General features: G+C 45.9%; 1 protein-coding gene across 39 annotated transcripts in view; it reads right to left on the bottom strand.

The window, feature by feature from the left end:
* The window catches only part of TCF7L2 (transcription factor 7 like 2), a 202539-nt gene that overhangs the window by 107369 nt on the left and 71489 nt on the right, over positions 1 to 23681 (bottom strand). For 38 of the 39 annotated variants that reach the window (XM_058697786.1, XM_058697784.1, XM_058697785.1 and 35 more), the window contains one exon: positions 17106 to 17207. The exons of the other annotated variant lie outside the window; for it this stretch is intronic. In XM_058697786.1, the coding sequence (XP_058553769.1) occupies positions 17106 to 17207 (102 nt within the window). The remainder of the gene's footprint in view (positions 1 to 17105; positions 17208 to 23681) is intronic. 39 annotated transcript variants of the gene reach the window in all.

Below are 23681 nucleotides of genomic sequence, written 5' to 3'. Positions count from 1 at the left end.
AATACTAATTGTAATACAAAATGACACTGTAATACTGTAGGTACCTCTACATATACACGTACACATACATGAGCACATACATATACATATACATACACATATACACACACATATACACATTCACATACATATACAGAAAAGTGGGCAAGCCTGGACTGGGGAGACACCAAATTATAACAGTAGTTACATTTCGGAAGGGAAGATCATGGATCCCTTCCCCAGGGAGGAAAACATAGGTTTAGTTTTGTTCTTTTGTTCTTTGTTCTTTTTGTTCTGTTTGTTCACAAGGCATTAGATCAGTAATTGTTATTTTAGGTGGCAGGTAATGAGTGTGTCCATTATATTTTTCTTTGTACCTTTCACTATTTTTTGTTTTAGAACTGCCAACCACGTTGGAAAACTCTAATACGTAAAAACTCAAATTTATATAAAAAATAAATTACAGAGTGAATATGCCTGGCACCAAATAGAGGGAGTGAGCTGAGAAAAATGCCCACAAAAGCCTTCCATCAATGTAACTTACCAGAAAGATTTGTAATTTGCCCTCCAGTCGGCAGGCACACGCCCTCATGGTGTGTGAAGGGAGGTATAATTTGAGACCAATGCAAGGCTCATCTTGATACAAATCTCTTTTTGCTGGTTCCTTTCTTCTGCCAAGAGTTCATACCTTTTCCTCCTAGGAATCCACGAAGCCTCATTTCCTCAACAGGAACTAACAGCATCACGAAGGCACGACAGGCCTCGAGTTTCCTGGTGCAGCCTCCAGCCTGCTGCCCCTCCCTGGCTGCGAGCTCACTCTCCACGGAAGCAAAATAACACCAAGAGGTGAGAAGCTTAGTGCTGGGGTCAGGCTCCCCGCACACACATTCCAGCTTGCCACTTCACCATCTGGATCACCTTGGGTGTTCCGTGCCTCCCCCCACCTCCTCGCTACACTCTAGCTTCTTAATCTGTAAAATGGGATAGCGACAACAGCTAACCCATAAGGGTGTTGTGGGGATTAAATGTGGCAGGCACATAGATTAATTAAAATAGTAAATTAGTACAAGGGTAAACCAGTAAGTGCTCAGTAAACCTCCAGTGTTATCATGATCTTGAATACATCTCTCCACATCTCAGTGCATCCATTTCTTAACTGTCAAAATGAGGGCTTTGCACCCAGAAAGCCACTAAATTCCCTTTTCAACATGTTGAGTCCAGGGCTAAGTCTGAGATTAAAAGAAAAATCAGGAACAGAAGAGCTAGCATGAGAGAGAACAAGGCTCTGGTCTACCTGCAATCCTGTTGGAATTGAGGCTCCAGGACAGCGCGTGACAAAAAGTTCCCCAACCTCCTTCCCTTGGCTTCTGTTCTGGCCTCTGGTATCACACCCCTGTGCCTAACAGGATCCTGACAATCCCCACCCTTGGCTTCATATCCAGCAGGTTCCATGTTGCCAGCTCAAAACCTTTGGAGGAAATTCACATAGGCATCCAGACACCAGAATACTTGGCCAAACCCAACCCCGCTGGCCACCTCTGGAACCCCAGCCATTTCCACGCGCCAACGGCCCGCCCTCCCTCTCCTTGACAAACGCCCTCTCTGCCCACTCACTTATTCCACACAGGGGTCCAAAAACGCACTAGCTCACCATACGTCCTTACTGCCTCTCAACGGGTAGACTTTTCATGTTCTGAAACTTAACTTAACCATGAGATCGTTGGCGTAAGAGCTGTGCTGATATCCTACACACGCATCAGCCCCAGACTCAAAGTGTGGATAAAAACTCAGGACGAGAGTCATCGCAAGTATGGAAAGAAGAGAAAGAAGAGAAAGAAGAGAAAGAAAGAAAGAAAGAAAGAAAGAAAGAAAGAAAGAAAGAAAGAAAGAGAAAGAAAGAAAGAAAGAAAGAAAGAAAGAAAGAAAGAAAGAAAGAAAGAAAGAGAGAGAGAGAGAGAGAGAAAGAAAGAGAAGGAAAGAAAGAAAGAGAAGGAAAAAAAAGAAGAAGAAAAAAAAATTAGATAGAGTTGGTTCATTTAAAAAAAATAAAAAAGCCTACCCTTCCAAATTAAATGTTTGGGTAGCACTGAAGTTACCACCCTCTTAGCACATCCTGACTTCTTCTCATGCCACTTTGAATTCTAAGGTTGGTGGAAGGGATACACGTGGCCTTCATTCTTCAAAGGTCCTTCTTTGACTCACTGTCAAAAATGGGACGCTGTACATTCACAAGTGTGATGTGCAAAACGTGGGCTGAATCTGCACATCACATTTGGTCCCTGTCACGTCCTACGAGACCACAGGCAGCCAAGTAGAGCACCCGCCATGGGAGAGACTTGAGGGAATCGATCAACACGGGGAAGCCACACCAGCTCCTAAGCCTAGCTTCACGGTCTTCGACACATTCCCATTCCTGGTTCCGATGAAAAATGTTCCTCTTTCCCATCACTTCATTTAGAACTAACTTTTAAATGGGGAGTTGTAAGAATTTTGCTCACCATGGCATCGTAATGGACGTTTCCCTGGGCTCAGAGAGGTCCAACAGGGGACTCGATTTCTGACACTTTCCCCCCAAAAGTTGACTGCCTAAAGCAGAAATGACAGCTGTGACACTTCTATCTATCATCCCTTGCTCTATCCTTCTTCACCCTTGACAGATATTAATCTCCTAATGCATTCCTTTTCCTGAAGCCCTGACATAGGCCTCAGAATCTCTCTCAACACAAAGTTCCAAGCAGACAGCACCCAGCCTACAGCCTACATCCAGACGGCACTCTGCTCCAAGTCCTTAGAACAACAGTTTTTAGTCTTTTGGAGTCACAGGATCTTTTCGTGGCTTCTATGTATTTTAAGGGAAGTGTCGGGAGACCCCCTCATCAAATAGTAAAGTTGTAATAATCTATAAATCACAGAAATAAACGCCTGTATGCTCAGCTTGTCACCAATTATCCATGATAAGGAAGTAAGGCTTCCAAAATAATAGAAGTTAAGTGTTGAGACTACGGAGGTTACAGCAGGACCTCCTTATTTATGTGGGTTATTATCACATTTTTCAACAAAAAGAGCAGTAGTTAATACTATTAACTAACTGCTTATTCCTTAATTGTTCTCAGGAATGGAAGAAATAAAAGAGCTTTAGGCAGAGTATGTTAAGTAGGAGTCAGAAAACCCTGAGACACTAAAAATATGAAAACAGGAATTTTATGAAAATACCTAAAGTTCGTTTTCAAAATTCCCCCATGACCACAGGAGCAAACCATGGAAGACTGTTTTTTGTTTTTGGGTTTTTTTTTTCCACACAAGCCTCTCTCCCTAGAAATAGTTTGTAGGAGAAAATCGTGGGGACTATGTCTCCCTCTGAAAGCAACTCTCAGATCTGTACAAATCAACCCATTCCTAAAGAAGGCAAGCGGGTCCTGTTCCTACAGGTCCCTATTTACATAGTAGCAGAAGAATCAGTTCGTGCTCCTGCATTTCTAATTCAAAACAATTAAAAATTCAGAAGAAGAAATAATGTTTTTTCTTATAAGCCCGAGGCTCTGCAAACTGTATTAGTTAGCATTCCTTGGGTTGTAAGTGACAGAAAACATCTCAGACTAATTGGCTTCCTAACTGGATAATCCAAGATTGGAGCTGGCTACACAGAATTCAATGGTACCATTGACACTCCTTCCACACACTTTTTCATCTTCTACAAATGAGCACCCTCCGTGCAGTGGTGCGGGTGGGTGTGAGAGTGGGTGCGGGTGGGTTGGAAAGCAGTTGCAAAGAGCCACAGGGTTGCACCCTCTCTGCCTAGTGAAGACTCCTAAGTATCTTTGCTTAAATAACATGCCTCCACCTTGCCCCATCACACGTCTGTCTTCCCGGATCAAGAGAGTACGGAAAGGTAGTCAGTTCCCTATAGTTGTTGAGGGGCTGGGGTAGGATGCTGTTAGCAGTAAACAACGGTGCAGAGACAGATGCCATGTTCAGAACCCTACTCCGTCTTTTAACATTTCGTTTCTTATACTGGAAGGTCGGCACATAGGTATTCTTCCTGATACCTGTAAACAGGTGGATAATTTAAGAAGAAAGGATAATAAAAAGACCATACCAGTCAAGTGCTTTGTGAAAGTGGGATGGGAAGGGGCTGGAGGGAGAATGAAGGAAAGATGTTTGACTGTATTCTAAAAATGGAAATGGATCCTTCCAAACTTCCCAGTTTGACCTTTGACAATGCCTTGCCTTGGTCATTGTGATTCTGAGTTTCAGACATTCCTTCATTTATAGGCTTTGGCTGAAGGGGGTTGCCACCTCTTTCCAAACGAATATTTCTCCCTGAGTTTCAACTGAATCATCCCTAAGGCTCCCCCGGGAGCCCTTCTGCCCAGCTACGGTCCCCATGCTGTTACTGTGATACTTGTTTTCTGATTTTATATGTTCTACCTCCACCCAGGCAAGGTTGGCTTCTCCTCTAAGCCTGAAAGGGCTGGGAAAACAATCTCTTAGAACGTTCCGTGTGTTCTGAGTCAGGCCTAATTGGAGGAGGTGCGGTCCAAAGACAGGTCTGCGTGACCACCCTACGTGGTCTCCGGGGGCCATGAAATGGTCTAGTCCCATGGCCTGTGATGCGGCATGCCTTCCTTCCTTCTCTACCTTTGTAAACATTTGCTACTTTCTTCACCCAGCACCTGAGCCACACAGACGATGTACTTGTGAGACAAAGAGGCAACGGGCAACTCACACCCTTGAAACGGGAAGAACAAGATGCTTTTGCCCTGCTGTACACGGACACATGGTGACCCCATCTCATTCAAGCCTCCGAAACAGCCTCCGTGATGCATTTAAGCACAGCCTGGACCCACCCACTCTGCAGGCTCTGGCTGCAAGAGATTGCATCATGCCACTCAAGAGTGCTTCACAGGCTTCTAAATGCAAACAAGATACAGCTGGACAGACTGCACGCTTGTGGAGAAGGGCAGGCCTCACACGCAGTACCATCGGGAAACATTTGGGTCCTACGTGGGGTGGAAGGAGGGGAAACCCAGATATCTGCCACATCCTGCTGCACCAGCATAGGACTGACGAAGGAGGCTCCCTCAGACTATGTGTCCTCCTATTGCCCCCTGACCTTCTCGCCTCCAACCAACACAATACTCTGAGCATGCCCGGTGCCTGCTTTAGACCCTCTCCATTCTGAGCCCTTGAATCTCAAAGTCCCACCTTCCAACCGACAGGTGCCCAGGGCCCGCTCACAGCTGTGCTGGGCCCCTTTCAAAAGGCAAAATGTATCCTCCAGGTTCTCAGTAGAGGTATGGGATATGACCTGTTCCAGGATTTAAAAGGCCGTCTCAAATATGGGAATGAAGCCCAGGTACCAAGGATAGAAGAGGGAAAGTTACAAAGACGGGAAGTGAGGAGGCCAGGGCAGACACTGCAGCAACATCCAAGGGAGAGAGGGCGGCAATCGTGGTGATGGTGGAGGTGGTGTAAAAAAAAAAAAAAAAAAAAAAAGATTTCACAGTATTTTGAGGACAGAGCTGATACACTATGCAGATGGATTATGAACCCACAGGACAGACCAACGGACTGAATGTGGGGCGTGAAAGCAAAAGAGGAGTCGATGATGAATTCCATGGCGTGGGGCCTATGCAATTGGCGGATGCTGTTAATCTTTACTGCGATGTTGAACTTGAGAGCGACAGGTTTGATGGTGGGGTGGGGGTGGAAATAAAGAGTTACATGCTAATCTTCTGGTGTCTATTTGACATCTAAATGGAGGTTGAATCTGCCACTCAGGGGACAGCATGGGGCCTACGCAAGGACCTGGATTCATTGTCTGCCTATGGCCACTCCTGCCCATGGAATTGTGGGCAACTCCGCTAACCCACTTGGCCTTTCACATTCTTGTATGGAAAATGAGGCTAACAATAAACTCCCCAAGCCAGACCCTTCTAGCATCCCTCCTTACTTAGTCCCCAGTACACTCCATGGGCCAATTCTGCAATCCAAGTGTTTTCTCCCTCCATATTAATTTATTAAAAGAGACGAAAATCTGACCTGCAAGCCACTGACAAGCCAATCACAAAATCGCTCCATACACCCCACACAGCATGGTTGCTGAAAATACCCATTTCCTGTAATAAGTAATCAAGCTCTGGATTTCCCAACTGGGCACTCTCTTAAAAAGTTCAGGCACCCTGCGCCAAGATTTCGAAGGAACAGTCAGTTTAAACCAAGACTGGAAAGAGACAGAAACCCTACAAGCCTGACCTTCTGGAGCTTTTGTGTCAACCATGTTCCACATAAACGCCGCCGTGGCGATTCAACACACTCCGTTGCAAGCTGGAATGTATAAGGGTGGATTATCAGGTTACTAGCAAACCGTGCACAATGTCATAACCCAAAATTATGCTTCTCCAAAACATGCTACTATATTAGGTAGAAAGTACCCACGTGGCCAAGCTCTCTACCAACCAGGATGATACTGAACACTCTAAGTAACAACGAAGTCACACTTGTCCAAGACTAAATCAATCCTGTCCCTCACCAGAAACTGGTTTTCTGCTTCCTTAATGAAGCACCACCGTAAACGGGAGTGGGGTGGCGGGGGGGAGGACCACAGGCAAAAAAAAAAGAAACTGTGGGCTCCCTGGCTTCAAGAAACTTACAATCTGGTTGGTGAAACAAGCCCCATACGTAGTGTTAATCAGCAAGGCAAGAAGTGACCAGCAGGACAGGATGGATGCCAAGTGAATACTTTTGTTTTATTTACTGGAAAGATAAACATAGGCTGTTGAGCTCTAAGTAGATCCGTGTTGATTTAAAACAGGCTCCCACACTTGGTAAACAGAGCAGGTGCCGAAACTAGAACGATGTTCCAGGGTCTGCTCCAGTCTCTTCCCTGAAGATGCTGAGAGGCATCGTGGAGTCGGGCAAGCTTTAAGCAGCACTGCCCCCTGAGTGTCTAAGCCTCCAAATGACTCCAGATCCTGCCCTAAAGAAGCGGGTTGACTTTGCATAACCAGTGCTTCCCTAAGCCTATTTTAGGAGGGGATCCTTTTTTCCAGTAACCTTATTAACACTCAGCGAGACAAATGTCAGGAAATGCTAGCCCAGAGCTGCCAAAGACTTTTCCCCCAAGCACAAGACGCAGTGTTGAGAAACGGTCAAGGCTGATTGGAGGCTGCAGCCTTCCCCGCACTCACAGTGATCTTAAACATGGCAATAAATAACATCTTTGACAAGTAGATATGTTTTCCCAGAAACATAATCCAGAATCGTATTCCCTTTTTGCGTTTGTTTTCAAAGATTTTCTTTTCGGGGCGCCTGGGTGGCTCAGTCGGTTAGGCGTCCAACTCTCGGTTTTGGTTCAGGTCATGTTCTCACAGTTTTGTGAGTTCAAGCCCCGCGTGGGCCTCTGCTCTGACAGTGTAAAGCTTGCTTGGGATGCTCTCTTTCCCTCCCTCTCCACCCCTCCCCTATTCACATTGTCTCTGTCTTGCTCAAAATAAACTTAAAAAGATTTTTTTAGGGGCGCCTAGGTGGCTCAGTGGGTTAAGCGTCCAACTTCGGCTCAGGTCATGATCTCACGGTCTGTGAGTTCGAGCCCCACGTCAGGCTCTGTGCTGACAGCCCAGAGCCTGGAGCCTGTTTCAGATTCTGTGTCTCCCTCTCTCTCTGCCCCTCCCCTGTTCACACTCTGTCTCTCTCTGTCTCAAAAATAAATAAACGTTAAAAAAAAAAAAAAAAAATTAAAAAAAAAAGATTTTTTTTTAAAAACCTTAAAGATTTTAAGTAATCTCTCCACCCAACATGGGGCTCAAACTCACATCCCCAAGATCAAGAGTCAGATGCTCTACTGACTGAGCCAGTCAAGTGCTCCGAATCATAGTCCTGAGTCCACACGTAGCATCAAATACTTAGTAACTATGTGCCCAATAATATGTCATTAAAAAAAGATATCAAAACTAAAGCTAAAAACAAAAAACTGTAGACTTGAGGTTATGAAAGTATACTCCAAGACCTCTAAAATAGCCCTAAATGTGCTGCATATATTCAGGGAACTAGCACATTATATCTAAAAGGTTACACTGTAAGTTATCAAAAGTGAGTATATGTAATCCTATAAAACCATGATAGTATCAGCTGACTTTAAAACCTCCAACTACTTAAGAAGCTATCATTTTGTTTGCTTGTTTTGAAGGCGTAAAGATCTTGGAAAACCCAAAGTGGATGGGCTGGGTGGGTCTCTTTTCTGGAGCAAAGCAGAGTACAAGTAACATTTTTAGCAACATTTTTCCGGGAAAGCCCAAACTTTTTCTTTTGTTAAATTCCCCAGAGGGGGCACCTGGGTGGTTCAGTCTGTTAAGCATCCCACTTCAGCTCAGGTCATAATCTCACAGTTCGTGGATTCAAGCCCCACATCAGTCTCTGTGCTGACAGCTCAGAGCCTGGAGCCTGCTTCGGACTCTGTCTCCCTCTCTCTCTGCTCCTTCCCTGCTTGTGCTCTCTCTCTCTCTGTCAAAAACAAAAAATAAAAATAAATTTAAAAAAAAAAAATCCTTCTGATCATGGTTGGGGTGACTGGATGGTTCAGTTGGTTAAGCGTCCGACTTCAGCTCAGGACATGAGCTCACGGTTAGGGAGTTCAAGCCCCGCATCAGGCTCTCTGTTATCAGCATAGAGCCTGCTTCAGATCCTTTCTCTCCCTCTCTCTCTCTCTCTGCCCCTCCCCTGCTATCTCTCTCAAAAATAAACAAACATTAAAAAGAAAATCATTCTGATCTTGGTAAATGTCTCATACATGCTGATGATTGTAAAAATTGAAACCTTTCAGAAAAATATTTGTGCCTGTATATCAAGAAAAAAAATGTTTAATTTTATTCTCTTTTACCTATCTTTCTAAGACTCTATCCTAAGAAATAATAAAGGAGAGGGGGTGGGGGACGAAAGCACAAAGATTTACGTGCATAGATGTTCATCACAGGATTATTTAGAATAGTAGAAACAAAGGCATAAGATACTCTAAAGGCCCAACAATGTGCCATTGATTAAGCAAATGTGTGCATAGGCATATTATGGGCTGCTACGTGATCATTTAAAATCCTTACGAATTTTAATGACATGGGGAGGTGCTTTTCATTACAGCAATTTTCCTTTTCAATAAATACAAGGCTGCAAATATTGAGTGCTATAAGCTTGAGAATGTTGAAAACAAATATAAATATTAAACGGCGAACAGGCCACTTCTGGACAGTGATTAAAGGGACAGCAGTGGGTGACAGGACATGTGACATAAGGTTGTGAAACCTTCTGTGATTCTAATCTGAAAGGGATACTACCAAGCTTGCACAACACAATCCTCCTTGGTAGAATACTTTCCATCACCGCGGCGGTCAGCTGCCACACCAGCAACTCAAACCTCAAGAACTTCAGAATTCCTCATCAGAGAGTATTTTCTGGAAGGAGAGAAGGAAGCTAGGACTTTTAACGCTAGGCTCCTTTGGCCGAATGACTCCACTTTGTCTTCAGAGCATGACTGATCTATCCACCACTTTTTCCCGGGGGGGGGGGGGGGGGGGGAAGATAACCCAACAGCCTGCTTCTTCATATTAAACACGCACAGCCCTCCTTCCAAGAATAATCGTATTTCTGCAGTGCTCACAGGCTCGCTTTATATCCTCAGACAAAATGCGCACCCTCACCACAGTTCCGTCCGTGAAATGGGAAAGCTCTGACTCAGCTCCCGCTAGGAAACACATGCCAAGTATTCTAGAAAGTCTGGCTGAGTCATACATAAATGGGGAAAAAGACAAAACAAGGGGAAAGTGTAAACGTAGTGAATAGCGAAGGGAGTGGAGACGGTGGGTGGGGAAAAAGCTCTTAGGAAGCCCGCATAGGTTCACGCCCTCAAATCACCCAAAGTTCACCTGGGCCACGGCGGCGTGGCCCCCCTGCCCACAATTTGTCAGTACTCACCTTTGCAGTACCTCAAGGACACCCAGAAGCAAAACCCTCGCCAACCTCGTGTCCCACTGTCCAGGGGTACGGGTGGATTCTCCTTGAGACAGACCCACCCCATCCAGCTCATGGAGTTCCCCACCCGCAGCACTGGGCAGGCCCCACTGTGACTGTTATTCATCTTTCCCTGGCGTCGTTGTGGTCAGGGGTTAAGACGATGGCAATGTTCTGGCTGTCCTGCCTCACGTCCTGACTCCCACACCCGGGCAAACACTTAACCGCCCTGGGCCTACTTCCTCCTCCGTGAAACAGGGGCAACAGAGCATTAGGAGAGCACCTAGAACAATGCCTGGCACACAGAAAGTGTTACTGGCTTATTTGCTATTATTCTTATGATCCTTCATCATCGACTCCACTTTCTCCCAGCGTCTAGAACACTTTTTTCCCCCCACACAGTAAGCAACCACTAAATATCTGGGGGATCCGTGAATGAATCGATGGTAAATGCAAGACCAGTTACCGGGGTGGGGGGTGGGGGGGCGGACCTGAGGGGCTCAGTCAGTTAAGCGTATGACTCTCTTGGGTTTTCGCTCAGGTCACGATCTCATGGTTTTATGAGTTCAACCCCTGCGTCGGGCTCTGAGCTGGCAACGCAGAACCTGCTTGGGATTCTCTCTTCCCCTCTCTCTCTCCGCCCCTCCCCCATTCACACTGTCTCTGTCCCTCTCAAAATAAATAAATAAACTTAAAAACATTACAAATAAAAAAGACCAAGAGAAAGACCAATAAAAGCTACTTATCCAAATTTGGAAGAAGGAAAGGGAAAATCCTCTACCCTACCCTAAATATACTCCAAATAAGCTGAAATTTAACAGACTGTCGACATTATTCTGAAGGGACTAAGTAAAAGTTTGGATTGTCCGCATTTCATACTGCCATAGTGCTTTGGGGGTCATGAAACCTAATAACTGAATTTCTCTAAAAAGACAACTTGAACTGAAGACATTTTCCCAAAGGAGGTAAATGAACTACACCAACAGGTACATGAAAATGTGTTCAACATCCCTAATCATCAGGGAAACGCGTAAGGAGATACCACCTCACACCTGTCAGAATGGCTATTATCAAAAGACAAGAGACAACAAGCGTTAGTGAGGATGTGGAGAAAGGGACACCCCGTGTGCTGTTGGTGGGAACGTCACCTGGTACAGCTACTGTGGAAAACAGTATGGAGATTCCGCAAAAAAACTAAAGATAGAACTACCGTGTGACCCAGCAGAGCTTCTTCTGGGTTTCTATCCAAAGGAAGTGAAAAACAGGACCTCGAAGAGGTCTTTGCACTCCCAGGTTCACTGTAGCATTATTGACAATAGCCAAGGCACTGAAACGACGTAAGTGTCCATCAACAGATAAATGGATTTTAAAAAGTGGTGTATATATACACAATGGAATATTATTCGGCCATAAGTACGTAGGAAATCCTGCCATGAGACAACACGGATGGACCGTGAACGTTATTATGCTAAGTGACACAAGTCAGACAGAGAAAGGCAAATACTTCACGATATCATCCGTACGTGGAATCTAAAAACAGCTGAAACTCAGCAACGGAGTGAGACGGTGGTTACTGGGGAGATGTTGGTCAAAGGGTACAAACTTCCAGTTGAAAAATGAGTCAGTTCTGGGGGATCTAATGTACAGCATGGCAATTATAATTATATACTTGAGTTGCCTAGAGAACAGACCTTACATGTTCTCACAGCAAAAAAGAAATGGTAATTATAGGACATGCTCAGGGGTATCAGCGAACCCTAGGACGGTAGTCATGTTACAGTACAGGAGTATTTCAAATCAACACACTGTACGCCTTAAACTTATAAATGTATTAGGTCACTTACGTCTCGGTAAAACTGGGGTTAAAAAAAAAAATGAAACATAAAATACAAATACAACGCTTCTTCCCCAAACTTGGCAATCCCACCCACCTACCTTTGACCCTTCCTTCTCCCTCAATACTGACGTGTAATCTGTCGGCAAATTCTGCCGATGTTCCCTCCCAATCTGTCTACTTCAACAATTATCCCCACGGCCGGCAATTTTAACACAAGCCAAAGCCCTCACGGATCTCCCACGGTGGTTAGAATCAAACACCAAATTCGCACCATATCCTCCCTCGTCCCTCAGGACCTACAGCCACTGCAGCTGGCTTTAAATTTCTCTCACAGCTAAAGAATTTTCCCTTTAGGAACTTCATACGTGGTTTTCCTTCTGCCTGGAATGCTGTCCCATCTCCCACCCTCTCCTTCTCTCACACCCTTACCTGGCTAACTCTAATTGATCCTTCACCTTTCATTTTATTTACTTTTGCTATGGTGTATTTTTGAGAGAGACAGAGCGCGAGCAGGGGAGGAGCAGAGCAGAGAGAGAGGGAGACACAGAATCCCAAGCAGGCTCCAGGCTCTGAGCTGTCAGCACAGAGCCCGACGTGGGGCTCGAACTCACGAACCGGGAGATGGTGACCGGAGCCGAAGTCAGACGCTTAACCGACTGAGCCGCCCAGGCACCCCCTTCGCATCTCATTTTAGGTGTCATTTTCTCAGGGGGCCGGCCCAGCCTATAACCCTCACCGACTTCTCAGTCAGTGGAAGAAATCCCATCTCCCCGTCACACCTGTCACAGCACCTATACGCCGCCCCAGGCTGGCACCTGGCAAGGTAGGGGCTGAGACGGTTTTGCTGGGCCTCAGCATCTGGCACAGAACCTCCCAGCATACGCCAACTGCCAACAATCGCCCAGGAGAGCAGGTGAGGGCAGAGCCCAAGCCAAATAACCCATCAAAACACCCACATGTATTTAATACCCAACAGGATGTTCTCAACGTGGTTTTTCTTATTAGCCATGAGGAGGTGTCCCCACACCCCCAACCTCCTCAGACACAAAAAAGCGAGAGTTTCACCATGCCCTCTGAGCTTACTGGAAAATGCTCGACACAGGCAAGCAGAGACCCTGCCTGAAGCTCTCTCATCACGCTGTATTTCCTAAGTTTTCTGAACTCTTTCAGCATTTAAGCAATAACAACAACAACAAAGTACAGCACCACAGTCTGGCAGGCTTTGCTCCTCGGGACACAGACTGCTTTCTTAGCCCACACCTCAGTGCTCATTACACAACAAAACGCACAAGACCAAGAATGACTAGAAATTCACCCCACGGTGAAACTCCACATGGACTTCAAAAGGAAACCCCCAAGATACCATACCATGGTGGGAACTTTTGAAGCCTTCTGCCATCTCGTAAGATACATACTATACCAAAATACCACCATTTGGGGTACAGAACCTTTTTTTGCCGCGTACAAAGGAAGTTAAATGAAAGTCTTTGAATAGCAAAGACACCGGGGCTGGTGTCTGGGGAGCGGCTGCTCTCCCACAGCTTACGGGGCGCTGGAGGCGGGTCGGCCAAGACTCAAACACTGCCACGCTTAGCACAACCCGGATGCTTGGCCGAAGCAAAGAATTAAAAATACGAATTTAAAAACGCCAGAGAGGATGAAATATGAACTAGTTACGTGAGTCAGATAATGCATGGGCCTGGGAAGGCCAGGAAGAGGGGAGGGTCCCAGAACCTGAACTTCTCAGTTGTGTGGGGAGGGAAGAAGGGGAAGGGAGACGTGAACCTCTTGTGTAAATTGCTATTTTTTGGCTAACCTCCCGCCCCCACCGCGCCCCCCCACCAAAACCCAACTCAATACAGCATCCTTGGGGAATAATTTCCTCTGTCTTCTGAGCACAGATGAGGAACCGCTGGATTATAATACATAAGATGCAGTTATCGGTTATAGGCACTAAACTTTGTGGGGCTTGCTTCTTAACTTAAATATTATTTGACCAACCCAATTCCACTAATTAGGAATATTTATTCTACACATTTATTTTTTATAATTCGGTAACCCACATACCACATGAAAAAAAAGAAAATCCAGTTTAAAACATTTTGACAAAAAGCTTTAAACTCCTCTGTGAAAATTCCACCCCAGATGGGTGCTCGGCGGTTATTTTCTCAGCAACTGGTGATAGTGAGAGTCTCTAATGATCACTAACAAACACTGAGCACTTCTCTGGTTTCAAAGGAAAACATTAGAAATAATTATGAAATAACCTGGCCCAGAAATTACAATAAACCCGAATTTCGGAGAAACTAGGCAGCAATCCTTAGACAATTATTTTGAAACATGTCTGATGAAACAGTGGGATGTGACAACATTTGATTTAAAAAGAACGAATAACAAAAATGTGAGGAAGAGCCCCGGGTCTGGAGGAGAGTTCGCCATTCACCGGCAGAGCTGAACTGAACGCAAACCAGAGACCCAAATGATACATCAGCCGGAATCCAGAAGGCTCCCTTTATAAATACAGATACACCGTGCCGGCCAAACTGGTTTTCTGGTCGACCCACTGCTGTCCAGTGAAAAGGCAGATCATTCATTTCTGGTCCCAAGGTGCAGGATTCCTCTATCCCAAAAGCTGCATGAGACCACTGGGCGGATAAAGAGGCCAACAACCACAGCCCTCCTCTACCTGCCCGGCTCCCTCCACCAACCCCCCCCCCACTCCAGCACCCCCCCTCCCCATTACCCCTTCGTCTCAGGTGAAGATTACAGAAATGCAGAATTACAGGGCTAATTCATATAACCACAGACACCATTCAGTTGCCACAGCATTAAGTATTTCACAAATTTGGTTTCCTTTTATCCCAGCTTGAGTCCTTTCTCTCCTCTGTCCCGCTGCCAGAGCCCACCCTGCTTTCACAGCCCAGAACCCCTGCGCCACCTCCCCCCCACCCTGGGCCACTCCCTAGGGGTCCCCAGGAGCAGAGCAGAAAACACAGAAGTTGCTCCTTGGCTCCTTGGGGCAAGGGGCTCCATGCGAAGCGTGGTGGGGGCCCAAAGCGGTGGCCGTGGAAAACACACCTCCTGAGACAGCAGGGGATAGAGGGACCCAAGTCCCGCCGCGTTCCCCTTGCCAAAACCCACACTGGCTCTGGACAAAACGTCTTTGCCTCTCCTCAGCCTGTCCATTTCGAAAGATGAAAATTAGCGCTTAGGGTCTACCTTGTGACACCGTCCACGTGGGACGGCTGGGGAGGCAGTAGGGGCAGCTCTCTCTAAACGGATCAGCCCCCATTCACACTCGGGCGATGCTCACCAGTGTGGGCCCACGACCTCCATCCACACCCGCGAGGGGCTGTGTCCACCCTGAACCACTTCTAAGAATGGCACCTTCTCTCCACTCAGAGAGCAAAGGAAAAAAAAAAAAAAAAGCCTCCAAGTGATTCTAAAGATAATGTCCTTTCTCTATAGCTTTAAAAAAAAAAAAAAAGGCAGAGAAATACATTTCAAAGGCTAGACGCACAATGGGAAACGCGGGGGGGGGGGGGGGGGCAGGAAGCGTGAAAAGGACGGGCTTCCTCATTTTACCCTCTAGGACACTGCAACTATCGCAAATCTTTGTACATTGTTAAAATGTTGTTTATACAGCATTCACTCTCCTCGGAGAAACCTGCATCGGTCGGAGCTCCACACCAGCAACGCCCTCACACCTACGAGGCTGTCCCTGATAATGACCCCGCCTGACCGTCCGCAAAAGAGAACCAGCCACAGAAAGTTACTCTCCCTTAGTAAAGAGCAGGCCACCAGGCCCCGGAAAAGGAGCGGAGGACCGGGTCCAGTCCTCGCTCTGGCCACTAACTCAGCGTGTGACGTTGGGCAATTCACTTAGGGCATCTCTGGGCCTGTTTCCTTTTCTGAGAGCAGGTTGGGCCGAGATGATCTAAGGTCACTTCCAGCCCTGAAATCTTGACATTGTAGGAGCGTATGTAATTATGAGCATCCACTTTACTGCGGGGTGGGAGGAAGGGAAAAGCTTCTGGAAAAATGTCAACCTTTTCTATGTGCCTCATTTATAACATAAGAATTTGTACAACATTTTCACAAACGATGACTCAAGACGTGGCTTAACGGAAATAAATCACTTTGTAATACATACACACACATACATATGTATCTAATATTCATATAACAGAGGCATAATTCATTAAATAATATATACTCTATTATAGCAAGCTACAAAGTAAGGAGACAGTTAGCCTGAAGTTTGACACAATGCATCTTGAGGTTTTTCTACTTAAGAAAATCATTTTGCCATTTTTAGAAATTACAAGTAACAGAGAGGCAAAATATATTAATGGGTAGCATTTTGTGGTACTCAAATAAAAAATACATGAATTATTTCATGCTTTGCATAATTCTACCTGTCATAGATTCATTATAAAAAGTGTGTCTTCCATTAATTATTTCAAAACTATGAAGTCCAGCTCATGATATAAATATATGGAAGAGAATATTCTAAGAAGGCTGAGCCATCTTCTCAAGAGGTTAATTTATAAATTCCACTTTCAGAGCCTACAAAATCTGAAAGTACATTAAAAATATATGTAGACACACGTTTTATGTTATAGTCTCTCACTACTAGAAACAAATGGTTCGTATGTTAAACCCACAGGCTTTCAAAGCCATGGATGTATGGATTAATTTGAACTTAAGCCCGTCCAAATTCATTTCTACTCTCCGTTTACAATCAATCAGCCCAGATAAAATTCTACAGATATTAACGTAGAATGTTACTACTTTCCAACAATTAAGATAAATTGGGGGATGGGGGTGGGGGGGACCGGAAAGTGTCAAATCCAAAGCTTCCCTTTTGCAATTTCTAATTCCCTCCTCTGCAACTCACCTCAGCTAAATGAGTCTTTCAGGAAAGGATTTGGAGATTGTATTTTTGTAAGCTGCTATGGCACCATTTCCAGTCTCCTCCAAACCATGGTGGCAGTGTCCCATTAGCTAGAGACCACGAGGCTAGACTAACCCAACACCAGGAGAGAGGGGTGGTGGGAAGACATGGAAATTTTCCAAGTAGGTAACAATCACTAAGGTCCAATAGCAGAAAACAAATACCTTCTAGATATAAACCATATCCAAGAATATTCCAAATATATATATATATTTTAAAGAAAGAAAAAGTGATAAACAAGACTTGCTATCAACAAAAGAATATTTTCTTCATCTCCGCCCCCCACCCCCACCCCCCAAGAAAGGAAGGAACCGCCTTTGTAAGGTCACTTACGACAATGTGTGCCGGTGACGGAGAGCGGGCATCCTTGAGGGCTTGTCTGCTCTGGAGGGTCCCCGCCTGGACATCAAGCAGTGGCCATTTCATCTGGAGATACTAGAGGGAGGAAACAAAACGAATGTGGCGGATGAATTTGGAAAAGCTATACAAAACAGCTATCCCAAGACCTAACTCCTGGGGTCCCTGATACACAGACGAGAAACTCAAAGGAGTAAAAACAGGCAAATAACAACACCGAAAAACTTAAAAGCATGCAAAGAACACCACCACCCACAGAAAGATCATATCGTGCATATCAAGAGGTTCTTCTTAGGGTTCATGTCCAACAGGTACTTTCAACAGAACATCAACACTATGAGCAACTACAGTTTGGTTCTGAACATTCAAACTTCAGGCTGGCTCTAGAGAACACGATTTCCCTGGTACTAACTCATTTAGAGGGAAACGGTAGGGATGTGGGAGAGAAAAGCAGGGAGAGGTCTCCCAAAGGAAGAAAGCGAAGGGAAGTCTCAAGCCAGAGGACACCATCAATCCCGGATCTGCTCTTTCGGTGACCTTCATTTCTAAAATGCCACCATCCTTCACTTTCGAGTCGGCTGCATCTGCGCAAACGTCCTTTCGTAGAAGCTGCCCGAGCAAGAGGAAGATGGCTCCCCTCACCAACCCCAAAGGTGGAAAATCCGTGGCACAAGGAAGGGAAAGGGAGTTACTTCGGTCACAAGTGATCACGTCAGCTTTGCGAAGAAGGGCGTGAACCGGGGTGAGGTGGCTTGCCCCGTCACAGAGATACTTAACACATGGGAGAAGCCACTCCAAGGCACTACACTCTCAGCGCAGTTGCACTCAGGAAACCTTCAGACAACTGAACAAAACTGAAGCCACGGTGCTAAGATTCTCATGAGGACATCACCAGCCTCTGTATCTCTGAAGGCCAATTAATTGTTAAATGCACCAGTTAATGCTTGGAGGGCACTGAAGAGGCCATCTTGAGCTTTCCAGAGACCCGAAAGCAAAATAAACGGCTAAGTTTTCATATAAACTGCACAGGACGTTTCACTCAATGAATACTGATTAAAGCTCGCTTTGTACAAAGCCTTCTTGCGAAGGATAAGGAGATAGGATGAACATTGGCCCTCAGGGAGCTTATGCGCACGTGAGAGAACTGGCTCACACACAGATTAAGTCCATTTAGAACGTCGTAGAACCTCGGCACAGACTCAGGGAGTCTAGGGAGCCTAGGGAGTGCCAAGAAAGAAGACAGTAGTTCTGAGAAAAGACACTGGGGAAGGCTGTACAGAGTAGGTCTTGTTAAGTCAGAAAGATTTCAACAGAAAGAAAAAGAACAGCACAGGGCAGTCCAGAAAGAAGGAAGGGTTGGCTCAAACCCCACATGAAAAGGAAGAGCGAAAGCCACACACAAGCCTTCCCATAGGTTCCTTAAAGATACAACTGGACAACGGATTAAAACCAAATGCGGTTGCACCCAAAACTGGGAGAGCCTGGCCCACAAGCTACCTGCTCCAAGTACACATTTTCCCAACTTAGATCTATACAAGGTTAGAGAACTTCTACAACCTCAGAGCTGTAAGCCAGAAGGCTCTCGTGTGAGGAAACCTGGTTACTAGTTCTAGTAAGTCACCACAAGACCTTGCATCAAATCCCTTCGCTTCTACGGACCTCCAGTGTTTCATCCGTCAACTATCTGGGGTGGGGGTGAGGGAGGGACTGCCCCAGCACTGAAGGATTCTGGACCCCCAGACCGTAAATACCAGCAGGTACCCACTCCCAGCCCCACCTCAGTCACCCTTATAATCAAACCATTTCCAGATATCTTATTTGGGGGCAGTAGCATCCCAAATTGAGAGCCACTGTAGTAAATGTTTCCGTAACCCAAGCCAATGGGCCCTGGGAACCCATTCCACCCCATCTCTCCCTGACCTTTTTCCCATTCTCACTTGCCACATAAATATATGGACCTCATTGGTCAAAACCACTCAATAGCATCATTTCCTTGAGGCCAACCAAAATGGAAACCTGCCAATACTCATCTTTCCTCTCATAAAAACCTGTGAGGAAAAATGCCAAGCTGAGTGCCACACACCTACACCTCACGCTACCCTCGGGGGGCAGGGTCGATTAACAGACAAGTTTTCATCTATCTGTAAAACTGATTTGATCGCATCCAAACACCGGCTCCACAGAATTCGGAAATTTGGGCTTTTGTTTAAGGTGACAGACCTGCCCTGAGGACCTCACCAGAGAACTGTCATACCCATAATGCAATATTAATGCAGAGTCTTATAATTCTTATTTTACATAAAAGCTTCATTGTGTGCCATATCCAATCTCCGCAGGCTACCTGCACCACATATTTTTATGAGCCTACATTTCAGCGCTCCAAGCCTACAATACACATAATTTTCAATTATGTTAGGGCAGCCCAGGATCACTGCCTATATAACATTACTGGTTGGAGGAAATGAGACTCGGCCCCACTGCCCAGAGAGAGCTAACCAGATCCAGATGGTGGAGGAAGACAGCCCCAGTCCCGCTGGCTTGCAAGGACTCCACAGTGACAGCTTCAACCTCTCCATCCCAATGCAACTTGATCCCACAGAATGGCTGGGCCCCCGCAAACCTGTGCCCATCCATTGGAAATAACTGGCATTCAGGCTGACGAGGCTCCTTTCGGGGAAATAAGTATTATGTCAGGATTTTTTAAAGGAAGTTATTAACCTCCTCCGAAAGTGATGGGTTTCCCAGGTTCCTTCATCTTCTACAATTGGTCCTTATTAATAAGGAAAATAAATAAATAAAGGGAAGAAAAAGGAAATTAGGTACGATTATAGCCTAGAGGAAAAGCTTTTCCTTCCTGGAGACACTAAGCAGCAGGAAATTCTATTCTGTTGGGTCCTAAAGAAAAGACCCGAAGGACGAGGCATCTCGGATTTACGAAAGGGCGGGAACCCCACACCACATTTTCCCCATGGCCCAACTTCGGTTTTACATCCTTTTGGGGAAGAGAAAAAAAAAGTTCCCACCATCCCACTACAAAAACAACACTGGGGCTCTGGCTCTCTTCCTTTCAGGCCGCTCAACGTGGAAATTATGAATTGCCTACAAAAACATTAAACTTTTCAGCAAACTGCAATCCAATGGGGCCGTGGGAATTCCTGCATTGAAAACTGTTGAAATGGAGTCCTGCTCAACTTGCCTTTTGTAAAAAATAATAATAATAATAATAATAATAATAATAATAAATGCATAAGGCCATCTTGACTTAAGTGTTTCATCCTTTAATACTAATGTTCTGCTCATGGCCTGTTAGGGTTTTTCCCCAAATCCTATTTTATGATATGTTTCAGGGAGCTTAAGTTTAAGCTTCAGACCTGTGGACAAAGTCTCGAAATACATACAAAACCAATGGTCTGAACAGAATCAAACATTTTTAAAGCCTGTTAAATTGTCAGCAAAAAAAAGAAAGAGGTATGCAACTCTAACGTCTCCTCCCCCACTGCCCCTGATCAAAACAAAAGGACAAGGGGGAACACCTGGGTGACTCAGTCGGTTAAGCGTCTGACTTCAGCTCAGGTCACGATCTCACGGTTCACGGGTTCGAGCCCCACAACAGGCTCTGCGCTGACAGTTCGGAGCCTGCTCGGGATTCTCTCTCTCCCTCCCTCTCTGCCCCTCCCCCACTCACACTTTCTCTCAAGATAACTAAATAAGCTCAGACAAGGAAAGGCAAATGGGGAGGGATCTTCTGAATCAGAGGGCCCCGCAGGATCCAGCTACAAGTGGGCCTGAGGGAAACTGCTCCCGAGAAAGGCACCCCCATCCTGGTGAGTACAGCTTCTGTAGCAAGGACGGTGAGGAGGGCTGCTCAGAGAACCTGAATCTCAGGGCTGCTGAGGTCACGGTACAAAGCTGACTTTCGAAACAAATAGAACCATGCAAAGACCAATGATGCTGATGACAAAGCTCCACATCCCTGACAAAACAACCAAAGCTGCTTGGCCGCACTTCCATCTCACAGACGGGCAAGCAAGTGACGTCCGTCCCTTTACTTGTACGGGGCGGGGTTGGCAGACTTTTTCTGTAAAGGGCTACAGCACATATCTTACTTAGGCTTTGCAACCCATCCCATCTCGGTTCTACTCAGCTCAGGCGTGGTTGTCACCGAAGCGGCCACAGTCCTGCACGGATCATGTCGTGGCTGTGTGCCAAAAAAACTTTATCTATAGGATACTAAAACATGGATTCCATAGGACTTTCCCGTGTCAGGAAATATTCTTCTTCTCTTAATTTTTTTCAACCATTTAAAAATAATAGAAAAACCATTTTTAGCTCACGGGCCATACAAAAAGAGGTGGCAGGACAGCTTCGGCCCCTGGGCCGCACTTTGTCACCCCTGGCTTAGGGAATGAGCATGTAAAGACGTGATTTCAAGTCAGACAGGATACATTCCTTCAGTGGGCCTTAAATCCAGACAGTCGAACACGATTACTTGGTGGCCCCAAGGCGACGTTTTAGATTTAATCGTCACTGGCAAACCCCAGTTTTGGGGGAAAAGCTCGGGAAAGAATCTGAGCTCTCCAGCCATGACTCCCAGTCACAAGGGCTAACCACTAGACCACAATCTCACCGAAATAACTATCCCTCCTTACCAAAATGGAAGTTTGAAAATCCCTGGGCGATTCTGACTGGAAGAGGTTCACGTGTTCAAAATTCTCACGCACTTCCCAGGAAACACTGGCAAATGTGTCACATGCCACGGAATCACCACGAAAGACCGCCCGGCAGAAATTCCACAGGTCATGGGTGATGTGCCCCGTGTGCTTTGGGCATCACCCTTCTACGTTCAGGAGCTGCTCTCTCCAGAGCTTCTCAGTGTGGGCAACCTTCACGCATCACGACGCTGGGATGACGCCCGTGTTGGGCCAGTGTTGCCCACCAACAGATGGCATCGGCCCCGGGCTCAGGCAAGATGGGGAGGCAGGGGCCACCACAGGGCCCGAACAGCCTGCTAAATGGAGAGGAAACCGGTCTCTTCTGGAAGACTAGGTCCCACAGAAAGCCCGTCACGCCGAAAAGGATTGATCTTAAAAACTGTGAAGGCCTTGCGCTCCCCTCCCCTTCCTGGTAGATCGGTATCCTTTACCTGAGTACAAAAACAAGAAACCGGCCTTTTCAATCCAAGCTATTTCTCAGCAGGGGTGCTTCTTCCTAGGAAAATCCATTGTAAGAGAATTCAAAGTAGTTGGAAACCATCCTCATGACAGATCATGACTGCTTAGTCTCACTAACACCTGAGCACCAGAAAGTCACAAGTGTTGTGTTTCTTATAAAATAACAGAAAGTCGCTATTTTGTCCGAACACCCAAACCGAGAGACCACAAGCCACGGTCTATCACATCCAAACCCACGAATCCTTCCTCCTCTGCGAGGTGACCCCCACCCCCACCCTCCCCGTGCAGCCTCATTGTGGGCCCTGGGGACTCTACCCACACCTGCAAGCTGGAAGGGGTGACACCACGATCATAATGTTCACGCCACGCAACTTTACAAAACCAAAGGCCACCAGGAGCCACTCATCGTAGGAGGACAACGGAAAAACTTCAAGAGACGACAGGAAGCGCAAGTATGTGGCCAAGGGGGCACACGCATTTCTCCAGGAGCTCACGTTGAGAGGCTCACACACAGGCCTGTGAAAGATCAGGTTTGCCTGTCTCTTTCGGAAGCTACCTCATTTCTCAGAACTGGAAGATGGGAAATTCAGCCCATCTTCTACAAATAATTAACTTTGCCCTGCGGGTCAGGGAAACCCAATTTATCTAGAATAGTTAAATTATAAGAAGCTGTGATTAATATTCTGTCCTGCCCTCTGAATCATACAGGTACCAACAAGTTTCCCAAAGCCAGCCCTGACCGCATATAACTAACAGTGAAATTATATCAGAAGTCGTCAGAATCCCACAGGCTCCTCAGGGCCACCATTACAAAATTGGTTTGACCAACTTTCCTGCAGATGCAGAATGTGCCGGAGATTAAGCTGCTTTGTTCTAGGCTAAAACACAGCCCAAGAATGGCTTCTTTTGAAAAATCCACCTAAGAGCCTAAGATAGAGGCTCTACTTAAAGAGGCATTATTTGCCTATAAAGTGTAACTGCAGAGAAAAAGAAAATTCAGGGGCGCCTGGGTGGCTCAGTCGGTTGAGGGTCCGACTTCGGCTCAGGTCATGATCTCACAGTTCGTGAGTTCAAGCCCCGCATCAGGCTCTGTGCTGACAGCTCAGAGCCTGGAGCCTGCTTCAGATTCTGTATCTCCCTCTCTCTCTGCCCCTCCCCCACTCATGCTTTGTCTCTCTCCGTCTCAGAAATAAAGAAACATTTAAAAAAAAAAATTTTTTTTGAAAGAAAAAGAAAAAGAAAATTCAGAAATGTGTGATTGTGCCTAGTCGGGATATAGCATAAGTGAGCATATATTATAGTTACCAAGGGAAAGAAAACCAAAGACCTCAGAAGGCTGGGTACATTCTGAACTTGGAGAAGGAAAAAAGCCACAGAAGAA

The sequence above is a fragment of the Neofelis nebulosa genome, chromosome 13 (genome assembly GCF_028018385.1).
Source record: "Neofelis nebulosa isolate mNeoNeb1 chromosome 13, mNeoNeb1.pri, whole genome shotgun sequence".
NCBI lineage: Eukaryota > Metazoa > Chordata > Mammalia > Carnivora > Felidae > Neofelis > Neofelis nebulosa.
This window is presented reverse-complemented; position numbering and strand designations above follow the sequence as displayed.